Source organism: Eulemur rufifrons, chromosome 5, assembly GCF_041146395.1.
Source record: "Eulemur rufifrons isolate Redbay chromosome 5, OSU_ERuf_1, whole genome shotgun sequence".
In the NCBI taxonomy this organism is placed as follows: Eukaryota; Metazoa; Chordata; class Mammalia; order Primates; family Lemuridae; genus Eulemur; species Eulemur rufifrons.
This window is the reverse complement of record NC_090987.1, coordinates 16,052,773-16,068,774: the sequence shown is the minus strand read 5'-3', so window position 1 is coordinate 16,068,774 and position 16,002 is coordinate 16,052,773. Positions and strand designations below refer to the sequence as shown.

At 37.9% G+C, this 16,002-nt stretch overlaps 1 protein-coding gene across 1 annotated transcript in view; it reads right to left on the bottom strand.

Annotated features, from left to right (window-relative positions):
- TCF4 (transcription factor 4) overlaps positions 1-16,002 on the bottom strand; it is a 338,084-nt gene that overhangs the window by 25,152 nt on the left and 296,930 nt on the right. The window contains exons 10-14 of the mRNA XM_069467971.1: positions 15,190-15,322; positions 6,905-6,972; positions 5,693-5,771; positions 3,066-3,142; positions 246-449 (exon numbers count right to left, since the gene is read on the bottom strand). Of these exons, the coding sequence (XP_069324072.1) occupies positions 246-449; positions 3,066-3,142; positions 5,693-5,771; positions 6,905-6,972; positions 15,190-15,322 (561 nt within the window). The remainder of the gene's footprint in view (positions 1-245; positions 450-3,065; positions 3,143-5,692; positions 5,772-6,904; positions 6,973-15,189; positions 15,323-16,002) is intronic.

Here is a 16,002-nt window from a genome sequence, read left to right as displayed (position 1 = left end):
CCAAATGTCCATCGCCTGATGAACAGATAAATTTAATGTGGTATATCCATACAATGGAAAAATATTATACGACAATAAAAATGAATAAAGCTCTAATATACATAGATGAACTTTGGGTGCATTGTATGTTAAGTGAATTATATCTCAACAAAGCTGTTTTAAAAAAAACAAACCAGCAGTAGTGTTTATACCTGAAATTCTAATTCCATATGATAACTAGAGGGTCTACAAATGTCATCACTTACCATGAGCGAATGTCTGTTGGCTGAAAGAAGGCCGGTTCCATACCCTGAGCCCAGACCACCCATGGCTCCATTATGAGAAGGTCCGATGATTCCGTGCATGTCCCCATGACCACCAGGCATAGCTGTGGATGGGCCCACTGCATGATTCCGGAGAACATGAATAGCATCATCCAGTCTTTCTAAACGATCTTCAATTCGGCTTTGCTGTTGGTTAACAAATGACGTCAAATTTAATTTAGTTTGAAATGTGTGCCTAAATTATATAAGTAAAACTTTAGTTGGAAAAACCACACTTCAAGTTTCTAAATGTATGTTTCTAATAAAGTATATTCCCTTAAAACAATAATAAACATAAATAGTATTGCTCCTAGAAACCTGGTGGAAAATGTTAATGTTAAAATTATAGTAACGAACATATGCTATACTGTACTGTGCTTGAAAGAGATGTAGATTTACTAGAAGACAAAAACATTTATTGAATTTAAGGAACATTCTGGAAGGTATTAGGTTAAAGAGCTTAAAAAATTAACAACGTAAAGATGATCTATTTATAGTCTCCCAATTAAGTTATTTTCTTGAAAGTGTATTTCTTTGGTCTCCTCTGTGGCATATGATAACATAAGTATCAAGTCAGAGACAGGTAAAAGCATATAGATTAAAATTTCTTGCTGAGTTTTTTTTACCTGTGTTTCTTGCTTTCTATCCGTCATTAATACTAGCTTTTGTGTGTCTATATGTGTGTGTAAGAGCCTCAAAATGGTTATCAAAAAAATTTTTTTTAATTCTGCATGAGATTTCAAGACTGAAGAATTACAAAGACTTGAATCAATTGTTCATTGAGGGCTTCTAATGGATTTCGAAGCCCCTGCTCTGGTATGGAATTCACTACCTTATACAATTAAAAACCACCCAACCTTTTTTTTATTCTCGCCTTTGGGATCCTAGTTTTTGGCAACCAGACAAGGCCTGTACTATAGTTTTTGGTGAAGAAAAAGGACATGTAGTTACATATTCATTTTTTTCACTGTGATCAGTAATGATCAATTACTACTTTCCAGGGTGCCCTTTAAAATATACCATCTCATCGGATCCTCATTCCACATGTGGACAGCAGGCAGGGAAGATGTTCCTGTCCCTTCCATATAGATGTGAAAGTGATGCTCAAAGAAATCAAGAGAATTAATTACTCAGTGTCAGACTGCCAGGAAATGGTAAAATCAGGGGTGGAATCCAGTTCTTTTTGACTTTAAATCTAGGCCTCTTTGTACTAGATCTTGCTACAATCTACTTTGATTTCTAATGGGCTGTGCAAACAGATGTACCAGCTCTACTGCATGAGAAAAATAATTTCTAATTATTCTATACCGACAGGAAGAATGTGTGTCTAATATAGTTAGTCTACGGTACGGTGCATTTTGATTTGGTGGGTTCTGGAGTTAAACAACCTCCCTAGACTGCTAGCTCTGCTACTTATTTGACCTTGGAAAAGTTTTGAAGCTTCTTTGAGTGTATGCTTTTTAATTTATAAAAAAATGGGAATGACAATATATACTTCTAAGTATAAATGTAAGCATGAAAAGAAATCATACAGTGCCTGTCATACTTGCTGGCTCCCAGCCTCCTGATGGAGAGAGGACTTTCTCTTGTGAATCCCCTGGAGTGTTCAGAATTCAAAGAGAATTGAAGCTGCAGTTGAAGTCCACAACTGCAAACCTAGTCTCTACAGTTCTACAGTCGGACAAAGCTTGATTTTGAATAACTGATGGAAGTAAACACTAAAACCGCCGGGGGCTATTTGGATGTGGTCTGCAGGTGAACTGGGCTGGGTCGTGCAGATGGGTGTCACCGTGTGGTTTGCCTTCATTGGCTAAAACACACAGCTGGATGATTCACGCTCTCCAGCAAGGAAGAACACAACAGAGGAGAGAAATCCACCTTTGCAATTTTCACTGTTACATTTTCCTTCAAGAGTAAGCCAAAAGGGAAGAAAGGGAACCCTGAATCGCTGACAAGAAAACATTAAGTTAAATAGATCAATCTATGCCTTCTTTCAGGTTTCATCTCAATATATGGAGGAAAAACGGAAAACTCAACCCTGAAGGACTAAAAGGCTTTGCCCACTTCCTGCTGCTCCTCCCTGGTTGATTCCCATACAGACTAACTACTGCATAAACCAGTGCTGTTTCTTGCATATTTCTGGCCTCATCCATCATGAGAAAGACTGAAGTGTCAGACACTGAATCATCATGTGCGTATTTATAATATTAATTATGCCCATGGAAATTTTCAGCTATTGCCTCTTAGAAGAGTAGGCATTTCTTTACTACTAATGATGTGACTGGATTTCTATGAGATGCAAAGTGAATGAAGAAATAAAACAGTAGACTGCTTATTCAGAGATCAAGAGGAAACCTATAAACCTCTTGTCCTGGAAAGCAAGGCGGAGGTATGAGGAATCAAATGTTCTGAGCTTGCAGCTTAGCTGGAGCGCCAGCACTCTGGTATCACGAAAGTGACTTCATTATTGACAGGGATCTTTCCCAAAGATGGGGGGAGGCTATTATCCTTCCAGGATTTTTAATCTCTTATCTGGTCCTAGATACTTAGAGCCCTGGGGCTTCTACTGCAGTAGCATCTGGGTTACAATCCACACACGGGAACAAGCATAGTCTAGGACCTCTGGCTTCAACCAAGCTTGTGTGTTTAATGTTGACCTAGAGTTACAATTAGTGAGAGAAAGAATCTTGGAGAGTGAAATGGACGTCAAAAGAAAAGCAGGATCTGAAAATGGGTAGAACAGAGTGAGCAGACGAGACATACCAAAGAGTGTAAAGGTCCTTCATAATTAGGAGACGATGAGGCCTGTCCTCCATTTCTAGACCAAACAGCTGTGCCTGCTGGTATTAAAATGGGAATTACAATTAGATCTACTGAAACTTAAAAATAAACTTATCAATATTCTAAACAGTCCTTTTACAAATAGCAATGCTGCTTTTCATTTAAACAGTAAGGTAAATGCGTGTAAACTTCCCATACAAGACTTCTGGGGCAAGGGAAATATTTTCAATGCAAAATATGTAGAGTTTACACAGACTCACGATTCCCTCAGGCTGCCTCCTAAAAGGGAACATTTAACTGACTCTGAATTTTAGCAAGAAGAGTTCTTACCCTACCATTACTCAGTCAAAGTACTTTTAAGAGTACAAAGGAGGGGTTTTGTTGGACCTTTATGCAAGGCCAGTTTATGTTAAACCAAAATTCCTCTCACCAATGGAAAACAGCTTTGCGGCTTGTTTTAAAAATCGTCTTTAAGAAAAGATAAGCCTTCAAAAACTTTTTAAGAAAATAAGATTAGTTAGCAGCTATCCACTAAGCCAGAAATTTAGAAACTCAATATAACAGTAACAACTAAGAAGTTTCTTCTGAAGAAAATAATTTTTTTTTTATGATTCACTAAACTTGAAGGTAAAAAAAGATTCCTGTGAGAATACATATTGCATGGCTAACCTACAAAATAAAAACTGCTTTTAAATTTAAAATAATACACATTTAGTGTAGAAAACTCAGAAAATACATAATTCAAAAAAGGAACAAATAATAGCGATGATCTCACTGAAGTCTCATGCCCCGACACTGTTAGCACTTTTAAAATCCATTCTTCCTGTCTTTTCTGGGCATGCATGTGTATTTTTATGCTAAATAAAAATAGAATATTTTGTTCAATTACTTTTCTTGACAGAATTTGGACAGAGCCGTCGGTGTGAAAATAGCAATCTGTCCCCATATTTGCATCTTCATAAAAGTTCTTTCTTCCTAACATGTGGTCTTCCATGATGCATTACCAGGACCCACAAAGTGGTATGTATCTCTAGCCTTGTTTCCGTGCCTTCGACCTAGAGCATGCTGCTCAGGTTAAGGGTGCTTGTGATGTCTTCCTGAACGACTGTGCATCTTAACTTTCCCCTCCTACCATTAATCTGGGAGTGGACTAGCAGATTCTCATCTAAGCTCTGCTATTACTACTGCTGTAACTTCAGCAGATCATGCACCCTTTTTGGGCCTCAGGACACTCATCTTTAAAATCCAGGCATTAGACTACATTAGTTGTTCTCAAACTTTATTAGACCACAGAACTTTTTTTTTTTTTTTCAAATTAGAACACAGATGTAATTAGAGCTGTTTTGTTTGAAATGGGAAACTTGGAGTTCCACCTGCTCAGACTCACTATCTCTTGTTGTCTCAAAGGGGGACATTGACACTTGAGATCATTTTTCAGAGCCTAAGAATCTGGTAAAGAACCAGGAGAGTATGATACTGAATTTGACTTTCCATTTCCATCCTGGGGAATGATTCATTATCCTCTGGGAATCATCTCGATTTCTTCCCAGTTTCAACGTGGTCTCTCTGGATATGGACTTCAGGATCTAGCCAACTCCTCTCTCTGTTCTGTGATCCTCCCGTATCATGGAGGCTTGGAAGAGGCTGCTATTAAATCCCACCTAAGCCGTGGCCATCGCTTCTGGAAGTTTTGCAGCAATCTGAAACCTCCCATTCTCTACTAAGGAACCCTGTTTTATACTGGGCCATGTGAGTGCTGCACGCAAGGAATATCAGAGGTTGAGGAGGCAACATTTAGGTAGGTGACTCAGGTATAAATTACTGTAAGATTAGCTTTCCATCAGGTACAGATGTTATTTAGGTTTTTTGGGGTTTTTTTTTTTTTGTTTTTTTTTTTAAGAAGCCACCTGTCCTCCTTCCATAGAGCAGAGAAATGCGGCAGGCCAATGGAAGCATTTATACTGGAAGGGAAATGAGTCTCTTAAATGGACCTCTGAAAAGTTAAATGATTTACTGACATAGTTCTACAACTCATAATTATTTAATTTGAAGCCATAGGTCATGCTGATTTGTTATGTTGTAGAGTAAAACATCCCCTTTACTCCACATAATTATTTCACAATTTACTTACAAAACTATAGTTTTCCCTAAACATTCCAGTGGGATGTACTTTAAAGAGGGAATTCAGAAAATCCAAAATTTCTACAGGAAATGATCCATTTAAATAGTCTATATTTGGTGACCACACAGTCTGCATTCATATTCATGACTATATTAACTGAGTTGATTCATCTGAGATGTTTTATTGGAATCTGTTTTTCTGCTGTTGAGTGTCTTCTGCAGAGCTAAGAAAAGACTCAGAAATATGTTTTCCATGTGCCTGTGTATTTTAAAAAGACCATTTAATTTTTAAGAAAAGGTTTGAATGTAAACGACTGTGCTGCTATAGGGTAAACTATGTCTCCCACCCCTTTCTATTTGTCTATTTAGGAATGTTATGTTCTGGGATTTTGGGGGAGTGAGTTTTCACCTATCAGTGCAGGAAGTATAAGAGGGAAATCATTCTTATAAACTGTTACTATGATGAAATGACATTTAAAATACACTACCTGAGAGAGAGGGAGGAGAGCCGACAGGAGTTGAAGGGTTTGATGAAAAGCTGTTGTTAGTGTGATCTGGAGAATAGATCTTAAAACAGTGGGGAGGGAAAAAAAACTCTCATTCATTCAGAATAAACAATGAACAATTTCTAAACTACAAAGTTGTCAATGCAATTCATCCAAAATTTACAAGTTACAAAAAATACATTTAACAGTCAACTATATTATCAACATTCTGAAATGGAAAATTTAACAATTTTTCAAAAGAAGAGCTACTGCTTGGTATGGGATGGTGGGAAAAGAATGGGGCTGGAGTTAGCAGACTTCAATTCTAACCCTTTTCCTACCAATAGCTGGCTGTGTGGCTCAGGGCAAGCCACGGAGCTACCCTGAACTTCCCTCTCCTCTTCCACAAAGTCAGAGTGCAAATAGCATTATTTTTGTTTTCCAACTCCTTTACTATGATTAAGGCATTTGATTCCATGGCAAGAGAAGGCCCAGATTAAATAAAAACTTGTACTCAGAGCACAATGTTAATACAGGCTGAACTTTTTTCTTATGCTCCCAATAGTAAGGAAAAACCAAGTAAAGAGACAAAATCTTAGGAAAACAAATCTCCACCTAAATGTGTAAATGACTATGTTTAGCTTCTGAAGAAAATACCAGATATACTCCTTCAGACAAATAAAGTATGTCATTTTTCCACTAGGCAACATGAAAGAAATGTTCAATTCTAGCTTCCCGGCAGTGGGTGGGCAAAGCAGAGAAGCTGAGTGCCCCAGGTGCCAACTAGGTGACATTCATGTATCTTAGCTATTGTCAATATTTTTTCCCCCAAATGCCTTTTCCAACGTGTTTGAGAACTGTCCCTTGCAGAGTCAGACTTAGGTGGCCAATGAGCACCCATACTACTTTAGAGAAAAATAAGAAATCAAGACAGAAAATCTGTAAACCTAAAGGCCAGGAGAATATCCCCTCATCCATGACAGAGTGCAGCTTAGCATCACCGTGAGAAGACAAGATAAAAGACACTATCCACACACTGGAAGCTTCGGAGCTTTCTCTTCCAATTTTCCAATGATCATTATGCAAGAAAGCCAGCGCTTTCCAAAAATCCAAGCTATTTGCCATTCATTTTCTAAAACTCCAAATGTCCACTTCTGATTAAAGTTCACCCTTCTACAATGGTACAGATGGAGTCCAAAGTCAATATTTCCTCACCGAAGCAAGTGCTTTCCCCAGAGCATCTCCAGTCTGGGAGCTGCCTGCTGCCCCGCTTCCTCTGTTTGCTGCAAAAACAAAAGGCAAAATATGAAAACCAGGCAGTGAGACATCTAACAATTTTCTATTCCTGGTCCATTTACTCACAATTTAATTGCATTTTTAATGCTAATTACAACACATTAATCTTTAATTAGCATTAATTTGTTTGCTGAGGTAGATGTCAAATATATTCATGTTACCTTTTTTTACAGATAAAATATAAACCTGACACCCTGGTTTAAAGATAAAGTGGTTTCGTTGCTATTACTTTCCCCCTTGCTGCTTAGGAGTCGTGAGTGGAGTATGGGAACAAGCGAGTATCTGATGGTCACTGCTAAGTATGTAGTACTTCCGGGTCTCTGGGGTCCTCAAAGTTCAGCTTTTCTTTATATGTTTATAGTAAATTGAAATATCCTCATGAATAATTTACACCTGTTTTCAAATAAACAAAAATTGGATACAGAGCAAAATAGGGTGTTACTCTCAGAGATCTGCAGTCAATGAAATGAAACCAAAAAAATTTACAACAGGTCTGGCTGTTATAACTGGGAGAGAAAATATTTTTTAATTACATTTTTTATTTTTATTTATTATGGGTACATAATAGTTGTATATATTTATAAAGTATACGTGATGTTTTGATACAGGCATACAATGCTTTAATACTCAAATCAGGGAAATTGGGGTATCTATAATCTCAAGCATTTATCATTTCTTTGTGTTAGGAATATTCCGATTCCATTCTTTGAGTTATTTTAAAGCATACCCTAACTTATTGTTGAGTATAGTGACTTTGCTGTGCTATCAAATACTGTTCCTTCTATCTTAACTATGTAACTATACTTTTGTACCCATTAATCATTCCCACTTATCCACCCACCCCCCTCCAGCTACCCTTCCCAGCCTCCATTCAGAAAATATCTTTAATGTTTTAAATAACATATATTCTGCACATAGTTCAATCTGTGATCACACTAAAAGAATTTGAACTGTTATGCTACTAAAAGTCAATATGGTCTCAAATTCCAGAGATAAAATAAGTCTATATATTCATGAAGTTTATCTCTACCATCTTGAACACTAGTTATTTTTATCTACAAAGTAGATGAACAAAGAGTACTGTTAATAAAAGACATATATTCCAGTACATAAATCAAAGCCAGCTCTATAAAACACATATCTTTTGAAGGTATCTTGCCTTTGTAAATAAGTGGTAAAGTGGGATAGTTGGTGTTCTTCTGAGGTCCTTAGAACTAATAGAATGCTTAGAATTTAGGGTATGTTGCATTTATATTAAGTCCTCAACATTAGCAAGTAGACACAGTATTTAAATAAAACCTATTGAAGTTCCAGGGGAAGATGTTTTTCACTGTTTTGTGAAATAAAAAAAGGAAATCTTAAATGAACTGATGAATCCCAGCAAAACTTTATTGCACACACATAATTTTAAGAATTTTCCTGCCCTTGGACCAAGAGAGCCTTCTTTCTAGCAGATGTGTTATCATCACTTTCCAGACCTGTAAAATACAGTGGAAGAATCAGATCTCCCGTGGTCAAATTCTCTGTTTCTCCAGGTCATAATTTCATTTTGCTGACCTCTGCTTAGCATAGTTAGATTATGCTTGTTATTTTCACATACTGACATAGACATATCAGCTAGATAATCTTTTGATATATGTTTTATTTGTTTCAGAAAACCCACACCCATATTTATTTATTACTCAAATACTGAAAGAAAACTGGTATATGATAAAAAGAACACAATTACCTTGTGACAAAACAAACTTCTTTCTCACATCATGAACTTATGATATTAAAAATACATGGGTTATTAATACTTCAGATTCTATGTACTATACAAGCAAATTTTTTTGAAGTGACTGACATCATACAATTGGGTTAGTGGAAGCATCTTAGATATCAAGAGTATTAAAAGTATTTAAGATAAGACAAAAGATTAACAAATTATACCTAGTATAAAAATGAGAAGAATTTCTGCATTAAGGAGTTCTTTAAAAACTAAAAACAATTTTTTAAAGAGAAAATAACAGGGATGAGAAAATACAGACAGTACTAACATTTTTTTCTGTATGTACTACCATGGTATCTGGGAGCACTTATCTTTTTTCTAGAAGCTGTATTTCTTTTCATTATTATATATCTAAAAATTAAATTTATCAGTCAAAATAATTTGTGATATCTGCTTGATTTGAATATAGATCTTCATAAAATAAAAATTCAGAGCCACACTGGGGGAAAAAAAAAATCACATTATCTAAGAACCTAAACCAAAAAAGAACAAGATATTGTTTCAATTACAGATAAAATTTGCTACAGTAATACCTTTCAAAAGATTAATTCTTCCTTTGAAACACTTTAAAAATGAAGATAATAAATTGAAAAAATATTTTCATGAAACAAATTATAGAAAACCAGTAAGAATATTTTAGGAACACTTGAAGACTAACTGCATATAGCATAAATCATATTTTAGAGAAGAGACAAAATATGATAATTCTAATTTCTTTAGTACTATACCTTTCTAACTTTCTATCAGTTTCTATTTTACACAGGGAGATAAGACAACTCAGGAAATAAATCAACTCCTTACCTCATCTTGTCATGAAAATATTTCAGGAAACTACAAAGGCTACTCACAAAACCACTGATAAGAACAGACTATTTTTTAACTTGAAGCCATTTACCTTGCAACAGCTGGGGAGCCTAACCCAAGGGCTTAAATTTCAAAGCGGTTCATTGGGGCTAGTTCGCTCTTTCACTTGGAATGCCTTTTGTTCTGTTCCAGGAAACACTGGAGAAGACACATTTTCAAGATTCCCTCAACATGTTAAGCTACACGAGTTCTTCTCTTAAAGATTTCTCTTTTCATTTGTGTGACTGATATATCAAAGGGCACAGTCAGAGAGTAAATATATTTGTAATGCTCAAATGGCTTTTTTTTTTTTTTTTTGCATCGAGAAGTGGGTCCTGTTGAGCAAAACACATCAAATCTACTTTTTCAGCTTTCACATAGCAGGACTTGATTACTATTGGAGGCCCAAGTTTTTGTCAACTCATATTATTAGAATGATCAAATGTCCACGGGACAGAAATAAAGATGAAAACTACGACCTTTGCTTGATAAAGTCTATATTGATTTCTTATGTTATTTTGGCTCTAATCAATTTCTCTTGCCTAGGAGAAAAAAAATAATCCATCTTTAAGTAGAGTTGTAACATAAATATGAATGGAAGATGAGCGATTATTAAGAGGAACTGGAATTTTGTAGGAGGATTCACTGCCTGCCCCCCAAGTATTGTTCAGAGGGCTTGAACACAGGTGTTGTTGCTGGCAAGATGAAGCAGAAAAAGAGCTTCATTTCTCTCTCTCTGTTTTTTTTTTTTGGTCTGTTTGTTTTATTTTTTTAAATAAAGCAAAGGTCAGAGGAGAATATCTTGGGCTACATGTTGGACCACCTTCTGTCTTAGTCTCAGCTTAGGGGAGGTAGCAATTCCCATTAGAACACACCCTTAACACTGGGATGAATGGTGCCTGGGAATCAACGACTGAAAAGCAGAATTTGGAAAACATGTTTCCTCTTTACCACACACCCGTAACCCAAGGCCAAGAACATACCATGAAGGCATCAGAGGAGCCATTGCCTGGGAGAAGCACACCGTGCTTTAAAAGTGGGTTCTTCTGAGCTGTGTCTGAGTGACCCTCAAGTTATTAAACGATTAGAAGCAGCGTAGCAATGCCATGAGTTTGTCTATGAAGATGACAAAAAAGGGAACACTTCCAGTGCTCCTATTATAACCATCTTAGAATGAAAACTTCAATATATGCTACTACGCACTAATTTTTACCAGGAGGGATTCCTACGCATTCGGGGGAGAGTCAGGCTTCCTGACCACGTGCAGGAAATGGATGAGAAGACTTAAATCAAACTAGTTTACTGTTCTCCATTGGTGGTCTTTGTAACTAGGATGCCCTGACACTGCTGGATAACATTCAGATTGCTCTTTCGCTCTCTGCCTGCTGGTCAACCAACTGCATTTGAAGGCTCCAGATTCTTGTGAAATACAAAGTGAATATTATGTGACTACTCTAATAATAAAATTACTGTGAAACCAAGTCCTCAAGGGGAAAAGGACATAATGTTTCTACTAGAAAAGCCACATACTAAAATGCATCATGTCATACAAACATGTCATTAGAAGTGAAAGTTGTAAACCAGATTAATTCATGAACCAGATAGATATTCCACGGTAATCTTTAGCATATGGTGTATTAAATCAATCTCCCTAGTCTGTTCCTTCAACACTGTTTGGTTTGAGGTTTAAAAACATGGGAAATACCACGTATTAGAAAGCAGGCCAGTTAAAGACTAACAAAACAATAATAGTTATTATAACCATTATGCTAGTTATATGCCCAATTCCCTCTGAGAGGAAGGGAGGAGGTGTAGCCCCAAACCACAGGCGGTCACATCCTGTGATGTATACGGATGGTATCGCCCAGTGGGGAGGCTGAGGCACGGTCATCCTTGAGTAGTCTCAGTGGACTGTGCTATCGTAGGGGGTCTTCTGACCAGGAAGAATTACTGGACATCAATGCAAGTAGGAAGGAAATACGGGACAGCAAAATGTATGTGGCTACTATCTTATAGTCATTTGTATTCTTGATAGCTGGTGTCTAATAACTTACGACACTTCCTCCTCTGTCTGCATGCTCAGATGCAGAGGTATGGAAGTGTACTGCTTTTGAGATATACCCAGCAGCAATGAAAGAGTTTTAGGAGTCCACTAGAAGGGCACTGATGTTGCTAACTCCCAAAGCCCCCAACAGCTTCTCTCCTTCACTGGCTGCTCCACCAGCTGAATGGCTGTGAGTCCGTGCTGTCTCCCACACATGACATCCATATACTTCTAGAGTGCTTAAGAGACCCTCCCAATCCAGAAATGTCTAAAGTAATCCCCAGAGTCTGTTGGCAAGGCTTGAGAGGAAAGTTGTGGACTAGATGCCATGAACAAAATATTTACTCTACAATTCTCTTGAAAATCCATGGATGAATGTATTATTTTTTTTTTTTTTAAATCCCTCATTAATGTAATCTGAGTAAGCTTTATCCATCCTAAGGGCCTCTCAAAAAATGATATTGCATATTACAGGGCAAAAGAAAACAAAACAAGAAATGGTCACTCCTCCAAGCCAAAGTAACAAACCTTACTGAGCATGTTCCGTCTGTGAGATGCAGAGGACAGAAGAAGAAGAAGGGGAGTGTGTTCACAGAGAGGTCACCTTCTGAGAGCGCTAGAGCTTATGTGTCACCCCACAGGCAGTGTGCTGTCCTAGTGTTAGTTGAGGACAACTGTTGACCACCAGGAAGACATTATAATGTGATCCTGAGACACAGGCATCGGTCTTCTGAACTGAAAAAAGCAGCTTCCTAAGATATCAACGCCATGTATGAAAAGACTGCACTGCCCTGCAACTTTTCACCAAGGAAACTCGGAGAATGTGATGTCCATGTGTTAGTGCTCGAATCCCATTCTTACGGCATTAGTATTGCTTACAGTCATTTTCTACAGAATCGTGTGTAATCTCAAACATGTGTCAGGCTATGTGTTCCCTATTTACCAATTATTTAATTAGCTCTGTTTGTTCTTTGAGATACAGGCAACGTAATATTTCTTTATTTCCTGCATTTCAGAATGACTGAGTATATGCCAAATATTTTCTAAAGTCTACAGATGTATCCTATTAATCCATACTGTTTGTTAGGGAAGTATCAGTAACATCAGAAGAGAAAGCTTCTCTTCTTGTTAAACAGACACGCTGCCTTTGCGGACTTCTACCACACTCGGGAAAACCAAACCGAAGCCTAAGAGAATTAAAGTGCGAAGAAGCATGAGCTACTCGGACACCATGCAATACTAAAGCTTATTATTACCATGCTTAAACTTTTCCTCTGCATTTTCACTTAAGCGACTGAAGGACATATTCTTTTAAAGGAGAGCATTCTAGAATGTTCTCCCTTAAAGTAATATCTATATTTTATGCAAATCAATAAAGGTCTGCTCCCTCCAAAAGCTGAATTGTCATGTCTACTTACTTCCTGAAAGATTATGAAGCTTTTTCACATTCTCCTAGTGGATTTTGACAAGTACACCCATTATTGTGAAATAAATAATTGATGTAATAGATTTCTTAAAAAGCCTTTTTCTGGGTTCCAAAAATCTTATACTTTTCTGTTTTTAAAGTACAGCTTCTTTATTATTGTCTAGACCCTTCCACAGGGCCCTGTGGTCTATAAAAAGTTAGTCCACCCTTAGCGTGTGGCTGAGCCCTTAGCATGCTCCACTCTGCCCAGAACAAACGAGTAGATTCCTCCTGTTCATCCGCAACACGACCCACTTGAACCAAGCAAACCTAGTTCCCACTGAGACTCGTGGCTATGCTGCCCACAGCTCACGAATTATGGTTACTCCATATCCTGATACCTCCTTCCTTCCAACTCACAGTGCCTCTCTCCCAGGAAGACTGTTTTGCAAATCAATCGACAAAACTTTTTTTTCAAACAGAGGCTAAGTATGTTTTCCTCAACTCAAAGTTTTGCTCCACCTTCATACCTTCCTAAAAAAAGAAAATTACTCAAACCACAAGTAGACAGGAAATCTGCCATGTAAGAGGATGAATGACCGGTCATCCTCCTTTCTAACCAGACCTCATGACAGCAGAAAGGGGCTTTCCATTTGCCAAACCACACTGAAGTGAAATATGCTTTTCTCACTCTTTCAGTTCTGCACTGCTTTCTTTCTTCTTGTTTTTCAAATCGGCCAAAACTGCATTGATAGCGAACCAAACTTCCCCATGTGACCTCTGTCCATAGCTCTCCAAGGTCAAACTGATGCAACACATTCGTAGAAGCTCAGTGCACAAAAGTTACAAAAATGGAAACTCTTTCCTCAGTTTGCTTCTTAGTGAGACATGACAGCGGAGGGGCTGTGAGATGGCTCATCTCAAGTGTGAAATATATTATTGAATAAGCAGGGAGGGTATTATCAAGGCAGAAATTACATCTGCAACATTTCAAAACACATCTCTTCTCCTTCATCAAAAATGTTCCCACATAAGTGATTCACACCACCTCCCGAAGTCCTATAGGCTCTCTAAGGAGAAAAAAAACACTGCAGAGAGTGAAGAGGAATCAACAGTAGCATTATTCTGACACACGATCTTCTCTCAAAGACACCCCGAGTGTTCTCCCCACTGGCCCTCTCGGAGAGATGCTCAGGCCAACCAAACATGGGTTTGAACCAGAACCAGAGGAAGTGGTACCCAGTGAAGGCTGAGGCCAGAATGAGGCCCTGGTGCATTACGCCATGTTGCTCATCTGAATGCCAAGGTTGCCAAGGCTGATTCAAAAGAGGGTAGCTGCCTCCCCACCCACCCGGACTCTTTCCTCCTGGGGCAGCTTTACATCCTGCCTAGCCCTTTCCTCAAGGGGAGAGTGCTGGCGGGGCAATCATGTGTCCTAGGGAGAGAGAGTACCACAATGGACATCACAAAAACCAGAGGATGACAGTTCCAGTGTATGGCAGCAGCATTATTCTTAGGCCTTAACTCACTAGTAAATTTCCTTGGGAAAACAGCAGCAAACTTCTGGCCCATCGTGCCCAGGCATTTCTTCTCTTCTAAGTGAGCAAATACTTCCTCTGCTCTGAGGGGCTTCACGGTGCCACATTCTCTAGAAGGTCAAACTCACCTAGTTATTAATAGTCCCCTGAGAATTTTGCATAAACTAGTTTTTGGAAGACAGGGGCACGTCATGGTTAAGAGCTCAGAACAATGACTGGAATTTGAGAAGTGGTCAGTAACTACTATTAAACATTACTATACTCCCACCTCACTAGTCTTCAATGGCTCACCTTAGGAAAAGTTCACTTTGTTCATTGTCTTTTGAGTGTGAGGAGCAAGGTAGTTTTGGTCTATTTAAACCCTTGTTTAATCTAATGACTCCCAATGGACAAAGTAGCCAAATTTCAGTTTTTTGGTGACCAAAAAAAGTGATTATGGTGAAGTCAGTGATTATTTTTCTATGGTTCATTTGTTTGTTCACATAATTACATGATGATTATTTACTGTCAATTGCTGTCCGGTTTTGAGGGCGAAAAGAGGTCCTTCATTACTAAAGCCTGACCCTGACTGTTGGCGTCAGAATCGGCATTTCCGTGACTCACCCATTATACTGTCTGTCCCGTTGGCAGGAGGCGTACAGGAAGAGGTGCTGTAATGGTTTGTACCACTACGATGGAAAGTGGACATCGGAGGAAGACTGGAATTGATGTCTGCTGAGGAGTGTGATGGATAGCTCTACAGCAAGAAGCAGAAAAAGGAGGCCATATTCAATCATAAGGTATGTAGTGAGTTAGTTTTCAAATACTGCTTTCAGAACTCTCCATTTTGCAATGGACACAGCTCTTAGAATTTCAAACTAGCCAAGAACATATCTTGCTTAGATCTGACAGCTTCCATTTTACAAATAATAAAATACGTAGATACACAGTTTGTTTGAGTTTGCATCAAACATGGGGGAGGATAATGACAACATAGGACACCGAAATGGTCACAATCTCTAAATCTACAAATCACTGTTTAAAATCCTTTTGGAGATTTTAGCAACATAGAAGACCATTCCTACTGTTATTCATTTTATTTTTTTGGTATGACTTATTGATCAAGTGGAAAAGAATCCACTGTATAATGAATAAAACCTTATAAACCACAGGGTTTACAGTACACTTCATCCTGACCTCCTGGACACTAAATGGCCGAGACTATCCAGTCTCAAACCTTCTTCCCGCCAAACTGGTTTACCTTTCTGAACCCCAGAAATAAGAACAAAATGGTAAATAATAACTTTAAAAAGCACTAATGACTGAGTATCTCTCTAACACATCAAGGCTACGTAAAACCTTAAATCAATGACTACACTGAATTAAATTAGACCACGATGAACTGAGAATGACTTATTTTGATTTAAGTTCTTTCCT